At 40.6% G+C, this 22,775-nt stretch overlaps 1 protein-coding gene across 2 annotated transcripts; it reads right to left on the bottom strand.

Annotated features, from left to right (window-relative positions):
- Window positions 1–1,386: 1,386 nt before the first annotated feature.
- On the bottom strand, window positions 1,387–21,111 carry mapk4 (mitogen-activated protein kinase 4). Of its 2 annotated transcripts, XM_072432400.1 has the most exons (8): window positions 20,715–21,111; window positions 19,732–19,907; window positions 8,861–9,005; window positions 5,953–6,035; window positions 5,486–5,564; window positions 4,741–4,951; window positions 3,450–3,615; window positions 1,387–2,374 (listed from the first exon to the last, which is right to left on the bottom strand). In XM_072432400.1, exons 1-8 carry the CDS (start codon window positions 21,079–21,081, stop codon window positions 1,406–1,408), a joined length of 2,196 nt encoding a protein of 731 aa, XP_072288501.1. In that variant the 5' UTR covers window positions 21,082–21,111; the 3' UTR covers window positions 1,387–1,405. The 2 variants fall into 2 exon arrangements, with proteins under 2 accessions (XP_072288501.1, XP_072288502.1); XM_072432401.1 differs by lacking the exon at window positions 3,450–3,615 and having other exon boundaries at window positions 1,909–2,374.
- Between the last annotated feature and the right edge of the window lie 1,664 nt (window positions 21,112–22,775).

Here is a 22,775-nt window from a genome sequence, read left to right on the forward strand (position 1 = left end):
TCAGATCATCACCCTTTTTATATATGTTTTTATATATGTTCAGCGTCTTTGGGTCACTGAAAAGCGCTATACAAATAAAAGTTATTATTATTATTATTATCATGTAACAACTAAAAGCCAAAATGAGCAAAACAAACGAGCTAAACGTAGAAACAAAGCAGTGTTTCTGAAATCATTTAAAAAACAATCGTCCATAGAAAACACGCATCGATATCCACTTCATTTGTGTATCATGTATTCAGTGCGCGTGTCTCATCAGTGCTGACAGTTTAACGCATTCAGACGTTACGCTACGACTCAAAGTAAATGGTGCGAAATCAACTATTGTGTGTAATATAGTGCTAAATGTACAGAATTAGTTAAAGCAATAGTGTATTATACATATTGTAACTGTGCATATAAAAACAACTCCAAATCAATTAAAACCATACTAGAGTATTTATAAAACACAGGAAAACTACACATCACTGGTTATCTGTAATATGTGGATGAATTAACATTTTATACAACTTTACAATGCATCGTGATGTGGCAATTTTGTTAAGAAGATATAAAAGTGAATACATGTGCACCTTTGGAAGACTTGTTTTATTTCAAAGCAGTTGGTTTGACAGCTGTTGCACCCAGTGAGACGTTTTGTTGAGCGAGGAAATAGTATAATAGAATATAAAAGTGAAAGTGTGTGGCCGCTTCAGTGTTTTCTGATCTTATTAATATAAGCGTTGTGAAACAAAAGCTCTAAAATGGATTTCAGTCAACACTCGACAACAAAAATGTGCAAATCTGTGTCAAGATTTGTTAAAACATTTGGAGAAAAAAAAAACTGTATGTTGAACAATTTCTTCCAACAGTGAAAACAAAATTTGAATATGATGTTTAAAAATGTGTTGATTTGCGCAAGAGGTTTGATTTACACTTAATGTAAATTGGACTTAATAATCTTGAATCAGCAGCAATTCGGAGCATTGTAGATCTTTTGAATTTCATTTTTTGACTTTAAAATAGGAAATTCCAACATCTACATAGTATAGCTATGGGTTTAATGCATTTATAATCATATTTCGCTGGGGCAGGGATAGTTTATTTCAAAAGTCAATAAAACCAGACATACAGCACACAGAACAATTATCTGTGGTATTGAAAAAAGTTTGGTACCAGGTTTTTATGCTTTTTTGGTCCTGAGGCAGCGTTATAAAGCAAAATAAAATAAAAAATGGATCTACTTTTTGGTTGCAAAAAACATAATGTACCAAAAAGGTTGAGCTACCTCATCCTAACAAATCTAAATCCAAAATGTAATTAATCTGAACTTCCGAACTGAATCAATATGATCTGATTTCAAGTCATTTAAGCTAATGATATTATTCATTCTTTAAGATATGTTGTTCACAAATCTAGATGCAAACTAAGAGTGCGGAGTGGGCGGTGGTGGAGTCCTATGCTCTGGAAGCCTTGGCACTTTTTGGTTGATTCCCATCTGTATGGCGTCCTCCCTCCACCCTGCATCCTTCGCTTTCCTCCCCTCCGTCTTGTCCTTGGCGTGTCGGCACAGCTTCAGCGCTTTGGAGATAAACGCGTCCAGGTTGAACAAGTGCTCTTTCTGCTTAACGGGCAGCGACTCCAAGGATCCGTCGTTTTGAGACACGCAGGAGGAAGAGGCGGACGAGTTCTGGGACGATTTCCGGAGCGGGAAGAGGCGCGGCGAGGTGGGGCGTGAGGCGGGCGAGGCGGGCGAGCGCGGGAGGATGATGCACGTGGGGGACGAGGGGACGAGGGACGGGAGCGAGGTGAAGGGGGACGCATCGGGGGGGATCGGACTCGGCGAGCGCTCGTCGAAGTCCGGCAGAGGCGGTCGGAGGACTCGCGTGTAGCAGAAGACTGGCGCTTGCTGGTCCGTCGGAGAAAGGGGTAAAGGTGGAGAGGAGGTGAAGCAACTGGGAGACTGCGGTTCTAACAAGGGCGAGTTCGGAGAGGGCGAGCGAAGGCGTGACTGCGTACTCTCAACCCAGCGGGAGATCTCCTGGAACAAATCCCCGCTTTCCTGCTCCTCCTCCGTCTTTTCATCGGTTTCCATCTCCACGTCCTCCACGCTGCCTCCGACCGGTCCCACTGGGATGCTCAGGCTGCTGCCGCCGTGCATGGCGGTGTTGCGTTTCCAGTGGGACAGATCCAGGATGAGTTTGGGTTCAGAGTAGTGCTGCGGTTTGCCCTCCCGCCAGGCGATTTTGTCCAGGTAAGAGGGAGAGCCCACTTTGTAGTCACAGGAGCGGCCGCAGTCCAGCTCGCCGGAAACGAAGGCCCGCTCCAGGGACGAGTGCGAGTGCTCCAGGAAGCGTTCGGCCGAGCTGCTGTGCGAGTATTTGCGTGGGTCCACCTGGGTACAAAGGAAACGGATTTGAGAGTTTTCAGTGATTTATTTATTTATTTCTAAACGCGAGACAAAGAGTACAGAACACAGACATGAAGAGAATCACACAAGATTTTAATACTTACGGTTCCAGGGCGCAAAGACTGCTGAAAAGAGGCCGCTCTCTACAAGCTAAAAGTTGCGCAAAGACATCGAACCTGGTTGTCATGAAGTAATGTCATGCTCTAGTTTGTTTATTATTTATTATATTTATGGGTGTTTGTGTTTGGATGGAGAGGAAGGTGGTCATTCCTCTCCTTCTGAAATGTTTAGGTTTTTCTTTGGTTTCAGGTGAGCTGAACCTGCGTTGTGGTGGCAGTCATTTGCAGAGCCTGCCTGATTGGTTCAGCCTGCTACTTAAAGCTTGGATCCCCAGCATAGCAGGCTGGTGGACTTGCATTGTAGGCTAAGAGAAGAGCCATAATCTATTTTCACTTAACTGTTTTGTCAAGTTTTTTTTTATATTAAGGCCTTAGTTATTTTATTACTTGGTTTACGGATCCGCCGCACTTAGATTATTGATTTATACAATATAAATAAAAGATATCTCCACTCTCCCCGTGGTGCATTTTGGGCAAACCCGGAAGAAAACATCTTTTGAAATTGTTGTTAGCGCTTTCTTGTCTGGATTAAAGAAACTTGCTTTGAGACTCTTAAGTTTTCAGAGCATTGTACTTATTATTGCATGTAATGTTTGTTAGAAAAATGCTTTGGACTGCAAGATATATGTAACTCTTGCCTTCTCTACCTGGATTGATAGCGCTAACCCTCCTTATTTAGCTGGAAAAAAGGACATGGATGAGAATGTTTACAGTGTAACTTCAAGTACATAATAAAGTCTTGTCCTTTTTTTTTTGCAGTGGTGCAGATGTTTTATGGTTACGATATCACAGAGCCGCTCAGAGTCCACACATAAAGGAGCAGCGGCTTGAAAATCACAAGTATCCAAGCAGATCGAGGCCTAAATCGGGCTAATGAGCCTGTAATGTGTCCCGGGCTTTAGGCAATCATCAAATGCAATTGTAAAAAAACGGTCAAGCACCTGAGCCTCCTCTAACAGAGTAGCAGAGCTGGCGCGTGGGTCTTTCTGCACCTCCTCGTCCTCTGTGGTGTCACCCAGGTCGGAGGTCATCATGCTGGGGGGCATACAGCGGCACCTCCCGCCAGAGTGCTGCCAACACGGGTCTGTGGAGAGGCTGTTCCCAAACCTACACACACACGCACACACACACACACGCACGCAAGCACGCACGCACGCACACACACACACACACACACACACGCACGCACGCAAGCACGCACGCAAGCACGCACGCACACACACACACACACACACACACACACACGCACGCAAGCACGCACGCAAGCACGCACGCACGCACACACACACACACACACACACACACACACACACACACACACATTTCTCAATGAACAGATCCTGCATTTAACTCAAACTGCACTGATAAGACACAGGAGTCCTCCCAATTACAAATATTTTCAAACACTTTGAGTCCCTGGAGAAGCAGTCTCTTCTCCATATGAACGGTTCTTCATCTGCCTGGAAGAACTGGTTCTCTGAGGGAGTCAGATCTCTCCTTCACTGTGGAACTTCTCCAGGCTTCTACTTTTTCTCAAAGAGGTTTTGTAGTTTTTCCTGGCCTTGAAGGAGGGTCTAAGGACAGGGGAGCTTGGGACATTTGTCTAAGGACACGGGATCTTGGGACATTGCCAAGTCCCTATGAACATTGTTTAATCTGTTTTTCACTGTCGCCCTCCGAGACGACCGCTGTGGTGATTTTGGGCATTACAAAAATACATTGAATTTAATTGAATTGAACTTCTGGTAAACATAGAATTGATTCATTCCAAAAATCGGCCCATGTTTAGTTCTGAGTCTGGCACCAGCTGGAGGCCAGTCCCGGGGCCTCTGAGGTCCTCATACTCCCAGATAGCTCATATGTCACAAACATTTAATAAGATACATATGTAAAATTATCATATGTTAACATGTTTTGACGGTACCATTTTTTTTTTCTCACTGTGATACTAATTGTTAATTTTAGTTGTTTTTTTGGTCTGCTACATGTGCGGTGAGAAGAATAAAAGCAATTCTGATTCTGAAGATGTCCTTTGGTGCCAGGCCAGGGAGAAGAGCTGCTTTAAAGTCTGTTTTCTGAGCCTGAGGCCAGTGCAGAGACCTGAGAACAAGACTAATGTGCGAGCACTGACCGACTCAAGGCCTCCAGACCTGATGGCCTGATTGCATCATCACTGCTGAATTATTAATCCCAGGTTTAGGGAGGGAGAGAAGGAGCTCGGGGGGCACAGACCTGTCCCAGTGTGTGGTGCTGGTGCTGTGGCTCAGACAGGCCTCGCTCAGCAGGTTGTCCTCCAGCTCGTCCTCGATCCTGAAGGGCTGAGAGGACACGGGCTCGTCCTCGGGGCAGGCGTACGGGAACAGAAACGGGTGGGACAGCGCCGCCTCCGCCGTCAGACGGTCCATGGGGTTAAAGGTCAGGATACGACCCAGGAAGTCCACAGCTAGAGAGAAAACCAAATGGTCAATTTACATGTTTGCAATAGGTGAGCAGGTTCCACGGGGTGAGTTGACACTACCGGGCCCAGTTTAATCTGATGTAGCCTTTGTGGGGGTCTGTTCTAGTCCTGGTTTGAGCCCAGTTTAATACCAGTTTAGGTCCTGGTCTAGCCTTGGTCGGTCCAGGTTTAGTCTACATTTTAAAGTGAATGTTTGTGCAAGTGTGATCTCCGCTCTGCACTGTAAACTTTCAATTCCAAAATGATTTGTCCAGCAGAAAGTTAGAAAATCAAACAATGAAACAATCATCGGTCAATAAAATGGTTTTAACATGACTTATTATACATTATAAGGATAAGAATATTCAGACTAAAAAGTGCTCATTCTCCCACCATGATGCAGCAAACAACAAACACTGTCTCTACTTCAGCCTTGCAGGGATTGTAGGACGTGAGTGCAGTGAGTGAGTGGATTGATAGCATTTGCCTTTCACTCCAACCACGAGGACTCTTGACGGCAGTGAAGAGTCTGTCACTCACCTTGAGCATCCACGTCCGACAGCAGCTCTGCGAAGGGCCTCTTTACTCTCCACCCATCGCTGACGTAAGACGGCATCACCTACAACACAAAGTGACGGGAGAAGGGGAAGAATTGTGTTCATGTCTCGCGATCACACCATTGTAAATTCATTTTGTCCGTTTACACAATAGGACAGCAACAACAATATAATATCATGCTTGTTTTGCAGTTTACCATTATAATACACTTTCTTGTCCACTCGGAGTTAATGTATTCTCTGCATCATGATGTTTTTACCTTCTGTGCATGTTTTGGGTCGTTTTTTGTCGCTGGCCCTGTGAATTAGAAGTCGTTATCTTTATCCTAAGCTCTTCACTACACCTCAGTCTACAGCAGTGCGTCTCTGCGGTTACCAGCACGAGTCCGGTGACATATTTGTGGTGTTTGCTTTTCTCACAGAGGGTAAACATGAGTCACAGTTCCACACCTGCAGCAGCTCTCGTCTGTCCTCCTCCCTGAGCACGGGCACGGTGTTCAGGATCAGCTGCATCTGCTCCAGCTCATGAACCCCTGAGGAGGAGAAGAAGAGGAGAGTGAAGAAGACTTGGAATACAGTATCAAGGAAAGGTTGTGTCAGAGCTCCAGGACTGGGCAAGATGGAAACCAAACAAAATGAAATATTATCTTAAAAAAGCACTATGTAGGTGGAGGGTTCCAAACCTTCTTTTCTTCATGTTGCGTTGCCCTGAAATGTTTCATAAAATGGGATAAAACTTGTCTTGTTGAATCCAAATCAGAAGATGTTTTATTGCCATTGTCAGTGAACGGAATTCACGAACAAGGAATCTGCTCGGGTAATAAGGTGCAACATAAACGATGAATAAATACGCCTGTGGTTGAAAAGATGATGAATGTGCAAGGTCCATTAAAAAACAAAACAGGGCATAGCTACCATTAACTAAGTACGAGCTTGGTAAATAAAAATGCACAAATCTTGCGAAACAACTCTGAAACAATCAATCCTTGTCAAAACAAACCTAATTTATTCTTGCAGTATTCCTCTTCCTTCAGGTTCTTTTGGCAAATATTGTTAGAGTAAATTCAATATTGACGCTAAGAGCCTCTGACGTGAATTGTGCTTGTAGTACATAAACACACCACCAGGGGGAACTAATGGAGTGTTTTTAATGTGTGGAAGCATGTCTGGTCTGTCAAAAACAATGTAATACAGGGATTCAAAAACAAACAAAAAAAGTTGACATAAAAAAATAATATTAAATTAGAAAAGTATGAGATTTGTAGAAATAGATTACAAATAGTATTCAATATTCCACATTTTACACAGCATTAAAAAGGAAGAAAAATATTCGATGTGACACAATTTCCACAAAATGAGACGAGATATGAAGTCGTGCAATCCTTCCAATTTACAGTTTACATTTTAAGATTTATTTTTATTTTTTAAGTTCTCATAAAGTCTAACTCTCCCGTGTTAACTGCCTTGTGCACAACCCTGTGTTTATTTCACAAGCTCATATGGCATAAGAACGTGCCTCATCCTGGTGATAATCTACTGAAGTAAAATGTCAGTCATTCAAGTCATTTCAGCTAATAAGTGCGTCACAATTCGATCTCCTAATGTGCCGTGCATATACTCGTCTAATATAATCTTGTGCTTGTCAAATACTGCGGCCGTGGTGGTGCAGAGGGAGCTGAGGGTCGGTTCAGCCTGTCAGACGTTTCCCAGCTTGAGACGCCCTTAAACTCTGTCAGCATTTATATTCCACTCAGGCACACAAAAAAACAAAACTCAATGCCCTCACAAAGAAACATAGTGAGAAAATGCGCGTCGGCCGGTGTTACGGACGACCTCACAGGCTGTTTTTCACCCGTACCTGCTTTTAAATAAGATTCCCCTTGGCCTTTGGGGTTTGTGTCATGAATACTAAACGCAAAGTTGCATTTTCATGTTCAGAAAGTAATGCTGTCCAATCAGCTAATGGGTTTTAAGGACACAAAGTTCTCATATGCAATGGACTGAGCCTCACAAAACAGATTTTTTTAAGGGAATTTACTGTTTAAAAGTCGGATTGCAGATCTGTTGTTTCTGTTTCCACATGAAACATAAATTGGCAGTAAGTTGGAAATCTTCTCTGTCAGTATAGTTAAATAAACAGAATTTATTATTTTATTATTTTTTCTATTTTTATTCACAATAGCTTCAGAAAAGTATGTTGTTATTAAGATATGATGATGTAAAATAACTGATGGAGCGTTTTGACCAGCCACACTTGATCCTCAATGCATAAGGTATGTCTTTAGTTGACCAGGAATCTCTATAGTCGACTAATGCCTTACAAATTAAATGAATTTCATGATGATTCATAATAATTCCCTGATTATACCCAAAATGTATTGAATTTACAGTTTTTTGTTTTCACTTTGCTTTGACACATTTCATGAAACTTTTCATAAAGCTGGCCAATCTACTGCACACTTCGCAAAACTATTCACTTCGGTGGCAAAATAATATTTTTTAGAATCTAATTTTGTGAACAAAACTTAGAACAATCCTCAGATTTTTAAAGGTATCTCACCATCATTGAGACGCAGCCTGGTAAATCACTTTTAGACGTGTGTGTGAGAGTTAGAGAGCTAAAGGAACATCACACTGTTTCTGTTGGTTTGAGAGTGGCGTTTATGCTACAAATATATAAATAAGCTCATTTTCATTGTTTACTTTTTATCATCTGATCAGAAATGTTTCAGACTTGGAAAATGGAGTCTTTGGATCTAAACCTGCTTCAAACTTTTTTTTACAGAAATCTTTACATTGTCAAATCAAATCAAATCAATTTATTTTTGTAAGGCCCAAAATCACAACAACAGTTGCCTCTGAGGGCCACAGGGAGAAATGAATCAACAATGTCTGTGGTGGCGATGGAGTCAGACAATGTCTGTGGTGGCGATGGAGTCAGACAATGTCTGTGGTGGCGAGGGACGATGTCCCAGGGTCCTCTGTCCTTAGACTCTCCTTCTCGGCCAGGAAAAACTACAAAAAAAACCTCTTTGGGAAAAAAGCGTCTCATGATACATTGTGCTTTCTACTCGACTCTAACATGTTTTCTAGTGTTTGATTTGAGAGTTACAGTTTAAAAAGGAATATAATGTTGCTGCAGTGTTTGCTTCCCGAATGGAAAGACTTGGAACACACGCTTTTCACCAATCCAAGCTGATTATTGATGATTAAAGATAACTCAATCTCAATCTCGATTCAAATTCTATTATTTGCGCCGCCATGAGCAGCAGTAAACTTCTAAAAGCTCTGACCCTCCGGATGTGTCTTAACGTTCATTTAAAAAGTCAAATGTATGGTAAATGTAGTGTTCTTTCACCTGCGAAGAGCATGTTTCCGGTGAGCATCTCTGCCAGAATACAGCCGGCCGCCCACATGTCGATGGCCTTGGTGTAGTTGTTGGGCGACAGGAGGAGTCGAGGGGAGCAGTACCACTTAGTGACCAGGCCTTCTGAGAGATAGCCCTGGAAAGCACAACGCCAAGAAGGTCAGTAATGTCTCTCATTGCTCCACAAATCGCCAAATGCTAGAAGTGCAAAGCGTCTGGCCGACCTGCCGACTCCCGACGAGCCCCGTGGGCCCCTGAGATCAGCCGGTGCTGCTCTTTTAGTGGTGTCTGAAGTTCAAACCAAACACGGTGAAACCTCTTTTTCTTTTTCCAAGATGTGGAACTCAGGAAGATCTGCGTTTTGAAGTCTGAACTAAAAAAAACTCGTCTTTTTAGCGTTGCATATGTCTGATTTATGTGTAAATGTATGTAGTATGTATCCATTGATTTGAATGTACTCTTTGTATTTACTGCATGTGTAAATTGTATGATGATGATTTTCTTTAACAAGAGTTTTTATCTGTTTTTTAAATTATTATACTTCTGTGCCTAATCTGTTTCTGTACCTAAATTGTATTGCAACATTGGAATTTCCCCATTGTGGGACAAATAAAGGTTATCTTATCTTATAGCACTTAAACTGGCCTATCCTCCAGTTCATTTAGAATATAAAGAGTCCCTGTGTCAGTCAGAGCAGAGGCGTTCATAAAAAGCGACTAAAACAAGATCAGAGCATGAAGGAGAATGTTTAATTTTCATCAATTGAACATTCTGTACCTGAGCCAGTGTCGGATGAGAGTCGACCTGTGGATGCCCAGTGCAGCAGGAGGAGGAAAAGAGCCTGTTTGAGTCTTTGATGCTGAAGCGTCTCACAACATGATTGTCTCATGAGCTCCGCCCTCACAGTGTTTACTCTGTGTTCTGTCTTTACACAAGTGACACCGAGACACAAAGAATGACATCAGTGATTACTAAAGCCTGAGAAGCATTTGGTTATGAAAGTTCAGATGAATAATAGTTTGGATTTACTAAAGCTGTATTATATCTGATTCAGCTCAATCAATACGTGAAACACAAGTTCACCTTGAGCTGAGAGATATGGCAAATAAATATGTATAATTATAATTATAATCAATTTTTAATCGAGATCTCATGAAAGATATTATCTTTCATGAGATCTCGATTAAAAATGGATATGAAGATTGGTCCCTGTCACTATGATTATGAATATTTGCGATAGCTTTACACCAGTCAAGTGTATGTTTTTGTAAGTATTGAAGTAGAAAAAGGAAAATAAGTAGAGTTCTTCAAATAAATCCCTTCATCCAAAATGCAAATACATTTTTGTCTCATTAATTGAACAAAATAACGATGTTGTCATACAGACTGGAGCTTTGGCCCTTGTTTATAGAATATATCGCGTTACGTATGTCACATCTGCTGCCCATGGAAACAGATTTTTAGTTCAAACCTGTCGCAAGTACATTGTATTTCTCAGTATTATTAATAACCCCGAACATGAGAAAGAAAAAGCCCCGTAGAGTTCCCGTGGTGCGGGTGACGTAGGTGAGGATCCCTGCTGAGTTCAGTCTGGAAATGAGAAATGAGAGTGAGAAAAGTGTGAATTGTGTTGGGCTGAGCAGAAGCCATGACTCAGAGAGCGCCCACGCTACCTCCACGACCTCTCATGACCTCTCACGACTTCTCACGACCTCTCACGAACTCTCACGACCTCTCACGACCTCTTACGACCTCTCACGACATCTCGCAACCTCTCACGACCTCTCACGACCTCTCACGACCTCTCACGACTTCTCACGACCTCTCACGACCTCTCGCAACCTCTCACGACCTCTCACGACCTCTCACGACCTCTCACGACTTCTCACAACCTCTCACGACCTCTCACGACCTCTCACGACCTCTCACGACCTCTCACGACTTCTCACGACCTCTCACGACCTCTCGCGACCTCTCACGACCTCTCACGACCTCTCACGACCTCTCACGACTTCTCACAACCTCTCACGACCTCTCACGACCTCTCACGACCTCTCACGACCTCTCACGACCTCTCACGACCTCTCACGACCTCTCACGACCTCTCACGACTTCTCACAACCTCTCACGACCTCTCACGACCTCTCACGACCTCTCACGACTTCTCACAACCTCTCACGACCTCTCACGACCTCTCACGACCTCTCACGACCTCTCACGAAGAGTTATAAGAGTTTTTTTTATAAGTCATCTGTTTTTTTAATTATTATACTTTCTGTACCTAATCTGTGTTGCAACAATGGAATTTCCCCATTGTGGGACAAATAAAAGTTATCTTATCTTATCTGATGGTTAATCCCCAGCTATGATTTTGTTGAGAAAATATAAAAAACTTAAATATTATTACCTGCTCTTGAGTATCTTCGTTTGGGCATTTGATGTTTTAAAACTTAAAATGATGAACAGGACTTTTATCGATATTTACAGTGATGAACATTGTAACCCTCTGAGGCGAATATATCAGAACTTTCAAGGGGAATAATATCTAAATGATATCAATGCTCTAATAATCTAATCTACTAAATATATTAAAAACAAATGGGAAAGAGAAGGTTGCCTTGTTTTGACAGACAAAGAGTGGGAACATGTGTGTACAGTGCATCCCAGCAGCATAAAGTCACATGTCTGGAGGGAATTTTACTGAAAAAACGTTGTGTTCACAAGGAAATGCTGACTTCTGGAGACTATCATGTGTTTTGGGACTGTCCTGTCGCTCGGAAATATTGGACTGAAACTCCCAAGATCCCGTCTGTTTACAGTGAGATGATGGCGACAGAAAGAGACGTCCAGACGAACATCCTCTGACCGCCTCCGCCCGTGATGTTGTCAGACGCGGTCGGAGGTGTAAAACGTGTAACGCATCATTTCTATTTAAAGACTAATGTAAAATGTGTTTAGCAAGGTTGTTGTTTTTAGAAATAAATGCAATTTTTTAGTCGTAGTTTAGTTTTTTATTAATCTTTGCATTGACAAGTAAATGAAGTATATTTTAACTGTGCTGTAACTTTAATTTTTTAATCCACAAATTTCATTTTTTTAGTTTTAAGGTTAATAACTGTTAATTCACTTTGACAGAAAACCCGTGATCAGAAAACACATTTTCAGTCATTGTATTCTGGTACAAATATTTATATTGGTAGTATTTGCTCTCCTAAAATCAGAGGAATAAACTAAGATGTTAGATCATGAAATTTAGACTTTGAAATGCATTGAATCAGTTATTTTTTCTAATTTGTAATAAAGGCTCTCTTATCTTTATAAAGTCATGTATAAAAGACAATAAAACTAAAACAAAACTCTATTTTAATCCTTTTTACATTATACTGTAATACAACTCAGTGTGAATGTATTCCAAGTATTCAGAATACAGTACTCACAAAACCTCCAATTCAATAACAATTAAAAAAGCAGATAAATCTCATTAAAGATCAAAGTTCTGTTTTTGTATCGATACTTCTTCTGACAACACGAACCCTGATGGGACCAAGTACCAGAATATGCATAACATATATTCTAATAAAAGTATTCAGGATTGTGTGACTAAATAAAAATACATCTTCAAAGTATTCTCCCCGACAACAGAGATCTTTTGACTGAACCCACTTTTTCGCACATTCACAGATTTGTCTTTCATCCGTTTCCCTAATGTCACACTCTCCCTTTTCTGCTCACATCTACCTCCTCCTCCTCTCTCTCTCTCTCTCTCTCTCTCTCTCCACCTCTCTCTCCCCTCCTCTCTCTCACCCACCCCTGTCTCTCTCTCTCTCTTTCACCCCTCTCTCTTTCTCTTCCTCTTTCTCTCTCTTCCACCCCTGTCTCCACCTCCCTCCCTCTCTCTTTCACCCCTCCTTCCCTCTCCCTCTCTCTTTCACCCCTCCTTCCCTCCCTCTCTCTCTCTCTTCTGAGTCTGGGGTTTGCTCTGACGTCACCGGTGCCTACAGAACCGTTCTCTCCTCTGCTTGTCCCATGGCACCATCTGAGTTCAGCTCCTCTCACCTGTTTACTCTCGCTCTCTCTTCTCCTTTTTCCACTGTTTATTTTCACCCCCTTCACTCACTCTGCGCAGCCTCGGACGCCCACTTCCATCCGAGCATGCGTCATTGTGTCAGAGGTGGTAGAGTAACCGAAATGTGTGCACAAGTAAGAGTACTGTTACTTCAAAAATATTATTACTCAAGTAAAAGTGATCCAAGAAACTACTCAACTGAAAGTAAAGAAGTATTTGGTGGAACTGCTGCTCGTGTAAAAGTAACTGTCTGGAAAATTGCAAAATCTGTCTGAAGGATAACAACAAGGCCGGTGACAGTTTAGAAGACGTTAGCAGTCGAGACACGGCAACAAGGCAATTACGTCTCATAAAACCTCCTCCTGAAGCTTTTTAAACTGTATCAAAGAAGACAAAATGAACGTTGTTGGAGAAATCATTCGACATTGTCAAAATAAAGTGTTTGCCATTTGAAAAGCAACTCACAGTGAGAAGTAGTAAGTAAGTCAACGTTATTTACATTAGTCTTTTCACAGACATTCATCACATTCATAATACAATGCCCAGAAAAACGTAACTCTGTCTCATAAACACATTTGGAGTTTGTCAGTTATGCACAATTTTAAACCTGAACCAAGATAAAATTGTAATAAATATATTTTGACATACCATCCTTTATATTTATATTGCACTTTCTATCAATGAAATATGTCCAGAGCCTTTAAATATAGTTCAAAGTTAGAAACAATGATTTGTGTACAGACGCTCTGACTTTCTTGTGATATAAAAACAACAACAATGTACATCATTTAAATCTCCGGCCGCCTTTTGTCCCTCTCCATAAAAAGCCTTGCTCAGGTGGTTCATTATTAAAAGAGAAATAGTCTGGTGAGTGCTGACATCTGCTCTGGAGTCAGCAGTGTGTTATAATGAGCCACAATCTCACAGTAAACCAGCAGCAGCAGCTACTACACATAATATTCAACTGAAGGACTTTCGTCAGCGTGAACATTTTGCAGAGGAAAACGTAGTGAAGTATCAGGAGAAAATGTAGTAAAGTATCAGGAGAAAATGTAGTAAAGTATCAGTAGAAAATGTAGTAAAGTGAAAATGTAGTAAAGTATCAGTAGAAAATGTAGTAAAGTATCAGTAGAAAACGTAGTAAAGTATCAGCAGAAAACGTAGTGAAGTATCAGTGGAAAATGTTGTAAAGTATCAGTAGAAAACGTAGTAAAGTATCAGCAGAAAACGTAGTGAAGTATCAGTAGAAAATGTTGTAAAGTATCAGTAGAAAATGTAGTAAAGTATCAGTAGAAAACGTAGTAAAGTATCAGTAGAAAACGTAGTAAAGTATCAGTAGAAAACGTAGTAAAGTATCAGTAGAAAACGTAGTAAAGTATCAGTAGAAAACGTAGTAAAGTATCAGTAGAAAATGTAGTAAAGTATCAGTAGAAAATGTAGTAAAGTATCAGTAGAAAATGTAGTAAAGTATCAGTAGAAAATGTAGTAAAGTATCAGTAGAAAATGTAGTAAAGTATTAGTAGAAAACGTAGTAAAGTATCAGTAGAAAACGTAGTAAAGTATCAGTAGAAAACGTAGTAAAGTATCAGTAGAACACGTAGTAAAGTATCAGTAGAAAATGTAGTAAAGTATCAGTAGAAAATGTAGTAAAGTATCAGTAGAAAACGTAGTAAAGTATCAGTAGAAAATGTAGTAAAGTATCAAAAATGTTTTGTACTATTTTCAGGTCAAATGGAACTGATTGAAAGTCTGTATTGTTTATGTTAAAGAAATTAATATTGAAAGACATTTTTTATTAGGTCATAATTCCAGTCCTAGTGTCGTACTATATTGTATTTGCTATTTCCGTTGACTAATAAACTAACTAAAAATCAAGGCTAAGTGAACAAACATTCCATGGGGCAATATATCATTTAAATTTTAAAAAATGTCAATGAAGGAGGAAGATTTAATACATGGTGTAAAGTGCATGACAGGTCAGATTATACTTATTTCACTAACGTATGAAGCTAGCTTAGTTATATTTAAGATTTAGCACCAAAAAAAAGTTTTTCTTTGTTGGAAATTAACGAGTAAAACTCCAAACTAATTACAAACTTGTCATATGCACTTTGAACTAAAACTGAATCTTTGAGAAAATGTGGACAAAAAATAATAATTTCAGTCAAAAGTTAACGCTCAAATTCAAATTCAAATTGAATACAAATTTCTCAGGGAACAATAATTAGGGAGATACAAATGTGACCCTCTGGGAGCAGAAGCAGTAGTATATACTGCAGACGCAGTAGTATAGTAGTATATACTGCAGACGCAGTAGTATAGTAGTATATACTGCAGACGCAGTAGTATATACTGCAGACGCAGTAGTATAGTAGTATATACTGCAGACGCAGTAGTATAGTAGTATATACTGCAGACGCAGTAGTATATACTGCAGACGCAGTAGTATAGTAGTATATACTGCAGACGCAGTAGTATATACTGCAGACGCAGTTTATACTGACACTAGTAAGTCAGTACATAAGAGAGCCACATGAAAAAGTGGAATATTGCATCTTACTACTTGCATTTGTGGAGGGAATGATGTTTGTTCTTTTCTGCATTCGACTAGTTAGATTAAGTTATATTTCCTCTGTTGTGATGCCACGACCAATCATGAGCTGAATCAATCATGAGCAAAACGCTTTCAGCGAGAAAGAGCGATGTGCTGAACTCCATTCAGAGTGGAACACATCTGAGTCTGGAGTGAGCCATGTTACTAAAAAACACAACAAAACAAAAAAGTAGCACTTTATGATGTTCAGTCCCACAATATCGGGGCACAATGGGGACAGAGAGGGAACAGACATTAGTCAAATAGTCAAAGGCTGGAATCGAACACCCACACACGTGCAACGCCCTTAAACCCCCAAGCACAATTTCCATACATCGGAGCAATGAAACTAAAGTGGCTTTAGAGGTGACAAGCTTCTGTTAATGTGACGTGCCGGCTCGATACAGCACGAACAGCTTCACAAAGTCCATATTGATCACTTTTCGAGCTTGCGTCAGGGCTTTTTACCTCTGTTTGAGCTCTCTGTTTTTCACAACTAGAAGCTTTCCTTATGTGTAAAAACAATTGCACTAAATGAACATACACAACAAAGCAAGTCGAGCAAGTTGTTTGAGAGAGTTATACAGAACTCATAATGAAGTCATAATGAGTAAAGTGAAATGGTATTACAAAAAAACACTGTTCCCTTTTAACTTTTCACACCAAGTACCAAATTGTAAGGTATTTGTTTCACCCGGAAAGTCTGCCATATAAACATTTTGTCTGAAGCGTGGTGAAAATAGGCCTAAATCTGGACAAAATCATGTCAGAACTGAGTATAAACAAGTTCTAAACCTGCAAAAGGCCCATCTCGAAAAACACCCACACCCACAGGGCACGTATTTAATTAAAATGAATAAAGTCTAAAGACCCTGAGCTCCACAGCAGGAAATGTATTAGCATTCTTGTGTTAACATTTATCTTTCAATCTTTGCTTAAAGGTGCACCACATATTTAGAACATAGTGCACCTTTAAGAAAATTATAATAATAAAAATAAATACATAAACAATGCTGCTAGTTTTGAACATTTATTAACACTCTCAACTAGCAATCATTTTAGTACTTAATAGTCAAACAATTATTTATTATGTACATTGAGTCTTTTAAATTGCATTATCAACCAAATAAAGGTTAAAATATGGTGACAAAAGGCTTCTAGATAGTGAATATTTATTAATTAACATACAGAGAGTTAACGATTAGTTGATTCATCGTTTTAGCCGCACATATTAACCTTACTTTTTAAGCTCTCTCATCAGAAAACAGTTGTTTTATCTATGCATCTTTATCCTGCATCCAGAAAGTGCTCTTCTGTGTTTTTAATTTGTTTTTCTAAAGTTCAAATGACTTGCTACATCTTTTCCTTACAGCATTTTGAACCAACACTCATAATAAGCATTTCTTTTTGACGTTATATTCATCACTTCTTTATATTTCCTCTTGTTTCGCTTACTCAGCACTTTCCATGTCCCCTGTATCCTCCTCTCACCTCCTCGCTGCGTGTTTCCTGCTGCAATATTTTCACCTTCTTCCTGATTTGTCCTGGACGCCTGCTGCGTCTCCCGTGTCTCTGTGTCCAGCTGATCTCAGTCTGAGCACAGATCGTCTTTCACCTGAGCTCCTTCACACAAGCGCGCCTGCTCTCAGACCGGCTCGTAACGCACTGATTCTGCAGCGCGCGGACCAACACGCAAGAGCAATGAAAGGTCTAATTACTGACTGTAAGAAGTAAACCAGGCGTAAACCAGGCGTAAACCAGGTGTAAACCAGGTGTAAACCAGGCATAAACCAGGTGTAAACCAGGTGTAAACCAGGCATAAACCAGGTGTAAACCAGGTGTAAACCAGGTGTAAACCAGGTGTAAACCAGGCGTAAACCAGGCGTGAACCAGGCGTAAACCAGGCGTAAACCAGGCATAAACTAGGCGTAAACCAGACGTACCCTAGACGTAAACCAGGCGTAAACCAGAGGTAAACTAGGCGTAAACCAGGCATAAATTAGGCCTAAACTAGGCGTAAACCAGAGGTAAACCAGGCGTAAACCAGGAGGAAACCAGGAGGAAACCAGGCATAAACCAGGCGTAAACCAGGCGTAAACTAGACGTAAACCAGGAGTAAACCAGGCATAAACCAGGCGTAAACCAGGCATAAACTAGACGTAAACCAGGAGTAATCCAGGCGTAAACCAGACGTAGACCAGGTCTGAGTCAGGACTAGGGCCGGGCCATATAAAGATCACAATGTTCTATTTTATTAATATATATATATATATATATATATATATATATATATATATATATATATATATATATATATATATATATCAGGAAACGTAGACTTATAATAATCATTGCCATTTGACAAACAAAAAAATAGTCAAATTATAATCTAAAATAGCCTTTAAACCCAGATCTAAACTTGTACAAAAAAAAGAACCTGAACTGGGACTAACTGAACAGGACTTAAACATGGACCACACCAAGATCTGGACTGGAACCAGAACCTGAACAGGGACAAAACCTGAACCCGATCGAGGGCCTGAACTGGTAAACTGGGACTGAACCGTGACTAAACTAAACTAGTTCTGACCTAAAGATGGACTAAACTACAACCATAACCGTCTGGGTCAGGACTTTCGTTGTAAATTTGTAGATTTGGTTTGGTCATGTTCTAGTCCTGTCTAGTTTATTTCCAGGTTTAGAACTAGTTTAGTCCCAGTTTTGATGCGGTGTGAACCTGGACGAGACGTAAACATCTCCAGCACCGAAGTTTAGACCCAAAATAGGAATTCAACAGAAGGACTAAACTAAAAATGGTCCAACATTTGGATTAAACCAGGAGAAAAGAACCTGAAGCATCACAAAACTGAGTCCAAACCATGACAGAACCATAGCAACTGCAGTCTAAGAATTCTGTGAACGATCGGTAGCAGCTTTAAATTGCGTACAGCCCTGACACAGCACACGGAAAGTAAACCATCTCATGAATCAACAAGAGCCTACGGAACAGGGGACACATGACACCGGGCCGGACGAGGGTCGGGGTCACATGTTCAGGGGATCATTGTGAAAGGCTCAGGTCAGAAACATCAGCCGTGTGCAGGTGTAATCTGAGAGGCCCGTCATCATGCTACAGTTACAGTTACAGGAGTCAGCCATGTTCATCTACCACGATACATAGTAAGAAGAACGCTCACGATGCAGGCCAGTTTATTTATTTATTGTTCACGAGAAGCTTTAACCAATTACTGAGGGACTGTGTATCTCATTTCACGTCCCGAATGTATCTCGAACATCAACTGTGCAAATGTAAAGGCCAAAATGTGTCGCTTTGTCTTTGTTGAATTTTGAAGCTGAAATAAGCCAGTTATTGTGTAGTGGGGGTGGGCAATATTGACAAAAAGGAATATCTTTGTATATATATGATGATGTTATGTAAATCCAACAGAAAAGCATTAAATCATTCCTTGAAAAGTATTGGTTGAGGTTTGATTGTCAGACAAATGTGAAATGTTTGTAAAATGTAACAAAAGTGCTGAAATATCACCGATACCTTTATATTTGAAAGTTTACAACATAACCTTTGTCACTTTCATCTTTAATCATTTCTGTAGCATTTAAACATTTAAAAATTGTGTCAATCTTTAAAATATTATCCATATTACCTTAATTCGATACCACCTCTAGTGTGTGGGGATTTCAAGAAGTATTTAGTATAAGCCTATTTTCATCTTATTTAGTTAACCCTATGTTTTATTCATGCTTTACTTTTGTTGTTGTAGTTCAGGTTTTGAACTACAATAATGTCAGAAGCAAAATTAAGCCATTTCATTTCAAGTTATGTTCTTAAAAAAAAGGGTTGGGCTAAAGGCTAAACATGTGGCCAAAAGAGCGTTTTTATTTGCCCGTGTATGCATCGTAACTTCACTTTATCATTCAGAATATTTGATTTAACAAAGCCTGTCACACTAGAGGAATGATGATTTTAGAAAATGAATGATTTCACATGTTTGGTCATGTTTGGTTGAATAATCGTACCATCATGACATTTCCCGTGACATTTTCCTTATTTTGTGTCAAACAAACGAATAAGAAGAGCAAAGCGTTACTTGTATTTCCCCAAATATAAAATCCCTCCGTCGTCTCACTGAGATCCCCCTGCCCGGACTTCCCCTCCGTCCGCACTCGTTTAACTTGATTTACCTTGTGGGAGTAGTGAGGGTCCACGATCCTGGCCAGGCCGAAGTCTCCAATCTTGAGCAGCAGTTGGTCGGTGTTGAGGAAGATGTTGGCGGGCTTCAGGTCTCGGTGAAGGACGTTGGCGGAGTGGATGAACTTCAGGCCCCTCAGCAGCTGGTAGAACAGCAGGGTGGCGTGACCTGGGCGACCCAAACAATCACCAGTTACGACAAGATGATCCCAAAAGAAAGCTGTGGACGTTTTACACTGCGGGCAACACAACTTAAAATAGACAAATATAGCTCTGCCGTGAATTCATCTTGACTTCAACGGTGTGATCTCAACCGTTTTGCAACAACCAGACACAACGGATTCACTGATTGTGTATAAAAAGCTGCTAAATGTGCTCTTGTGCTATGTTGAAATGAGCAAAATCACGAACGGTTGAATTTACAGTGAAATACATGAAACTGTTCCTGCATTGTCTGTAAAGTAACATTCAGACGTTGTGGATGGCTCTTACCTCTCAAATGAAATAATAAAATAACAAACGCTACGTACAGATGCAATACATTTTTTTATTTAATCCAAATTTAGACTTATAGGTGCTAGAGACATTATTGCTTTGTCTGGAGTGTTCCACGGTATTACATACTGTATATCAAGCATTCACTGTATTTTCCGGACTATAAGTCGCATCGGAGTGTAGTCACACCAGCCAAAAAATGCATAATACAGAGGAAAAAAACATATATTAGTCGCATTTTTTTGGGGGAAATTTATTTGATGAAATCCAGGACCAAGAACAGATATTTCATCTTGAGATGCAGTTTAAAACAATAACAGATGAAAAAGAACATGATTAATAGTTGCACGTATACTTTGCATATGTATACTGTGGGAAACATCTCTATGGAAACACAAAAGTAGTGTATCCTCCAGCATAAAACAGTAACCCAATGCATTCTCTAACTTTGCCGATGTAATGGTGTATTTCTCCTGCTCACCTGTGGGTAAGGGCCCCTGCTCCAGCAGCCGGGCCAGGTCGGTCTCCATGCACTCCTGGATGATGTAGAGCGCGCTGAGCTGCCCGGGGTCCTGGGGCAGCGGGCGTCCGTGCGGTGCCAGGACCTCGTGCACCCTCACCACGTTCTCATGGCGCAGCCTCCTGGTTATCTTCACCTCCCTCAGGGCGTGTTTCACCGACACCGCGTCCCGCATCAGCAGCCTCTTTATGGCCACCTTCTGCCCGCTTCGCTGGTCGTGCGCGGACAGGACCAGGCCAGTGACTCCGGTGCCCAGCGGACGGAGGTCAGTGAAGTTACTGCTGAGATCGAAGCCGTGGTGGTACAAGGGACTTTCTTGTCCGGCCATTTTGTAACTGACTTGATCAAAAATGCCTTAAACTGTAAATTGTTCAAAATATCTCATATTTGCTTTGCGTCAAAGTGGTGTTCAGGGATGATTTTGATTGTCGAGTAAATGAGATGAGATCGTTCATGGATGGAATCGAGGTCATTCGGATTAAACGTGATTAAAAATGCCTCTATAATTGAAGAGTAAGAATTTTGGAAGAAATATCTGATCTGACTGTGAATCATGAAGTTAAATTGTATACTAAGAGTTACATTAGATAAAGCTTGTCACATAATATAGGCGTTGTAGAAAAATATCCAGTTGTAGGTATGTATATAATAAGTATGCTATGCATTACACAAAACTACATTTCTGATGCAGTACTCTTCCTTTCATCGTTTTCCTAGGGCGAATTTGTATCCATGGAAACTGCATCCTTATTTTTGTGCGTTGGGCCGTAATCCACAATCTATAGTAGGTGGAAAGGGGGCGTGTCAGGTCAATTGAATTCCTCGGTTGGCTCCTCCTCCTCTTCCATGACAGCAGCACTCAGATGGACAAATTCACCACGGCCAAATGCTTGAATGAACGTGTCCATAGTACGTGTTAAATCCGGTGGTAATCCGCGATCCCGGCGCCTTCTGGTGAGGGAGGAGCTTTTAGCGGATAGAAACTGTGAACGGCTGCGCTGCTCAAAACATCTGCTCCCACTGCAGGAGCTGCTGGGGAAAGAGGAGACAAAACGTGCGTCAGGACATCACACAAAATCCAAGAACTGTTTAAAACCGAGCTGGTGCAGGTAGGAGGCCCAGGGTGGAATTTGCCGTTTAACTGTCGGATTGCGGATTTGTTGACCTGGTTTATGGTTCATATCTCTAATTACTGGGCCTGTCAATGTGAAACAAAAAAAGTTTAACGTCTTCTCAGTCAATATAAATAAACAAAAGTGGAAATCCTGTGTTCCGAATAGTCTCAGAAAGCGGCGCCATTATTCAACCCCAAAGACGTGATTGCTGTCAGTTTCAAGGACTTTTATGAAGGTTTGTGCAGCTAAAAACCCCAAACAAACAGTGAGAAGGTCAAACATTTGTGGGTTTTTATGTTTTATGTTCGTTCTAGAAGTTGATTCGGGCTGGGACCAAGATTCACTGTTGAAATATCCAAACATGAATTCCCCAAATGTTGAACTTTATCGTTTTATGAAGAGTTGGATCAACAAACTTAAAGGTGCACTACGTAGGGGTCGATGGAGATGTTATTGCTTGGTCTGGAATGTCTGGGATATGCTAAAAATATATATGTAAATAAGTGAGTATATAAGAGTTTTTTTTCTAAGTTGTCTGTTTTTTATTATTCCACTTCTGTGCCTAATCTGTTTCTGTACCTAATCTGTGTTCACCGGAATTTCCCCATTGTGGGACAAATAAAGGTTATCTTATATTATCTTATGATGACGTTTTCATTTTATGATGCCATATTAAAAACATTTTCTTGAACATTGACAAGGCAAACTTTTAATCATTACAGTTTAACGCAAAAATAGTCATAAATCTGCTCCAAACAACAAGCTTTTTACTGACTGTAAACCTCTCGAACGACCCAAGCTGACCATTAACAATTAAATGACTCGATCTTGATTAAAATTTGGACGAATTTCACAGCTCTAACATGGCATCAAACTTAGCCATTTTACTGCTGGAAAAAACCAAGAC

This window comes from Eucyclogobius newberryi, unplaced genomic scaffold, assembly GCF_026437365.1.
Source record: "Eucyclogobius newberryi isolate DKJ021-1_F unplaced genomic scaffold, fEucNew1.0.hap1 SCAF_6, whole genome shotgun sequence".
In the NCBI taxonomy this organism is placed as follows: Eukaryota; Metazoa; Chordata; class Actinopteri; order Gobiiformes; family Gobiidae; genus Eucyclogobius; species Eucyclogobius newberryi.

Coding starts and splice junctions, on each gene's coding strand:
- mapk4 (XM_072432400.1), bottom strand. CDS start 21,081: ATGGCCGGACAAGAAAGTCCCTTGTACCACCACGGCTTCGATCTCAGC. Junction 5,565..5,952: donor ACAGACGAGAGCTGCTGCAG/GTGTGGAACTGT, acceptor TTTGTGTTGTAG/GTGATGCCGTCTTACGTCAG. Junction 2,375..3,449: donor CTCTGTTAGAGGAGGCTCAG/GTGCTTGACCGT, acceptor CTTTGTACCCAG/GTGGACCCACGCAAATACTC.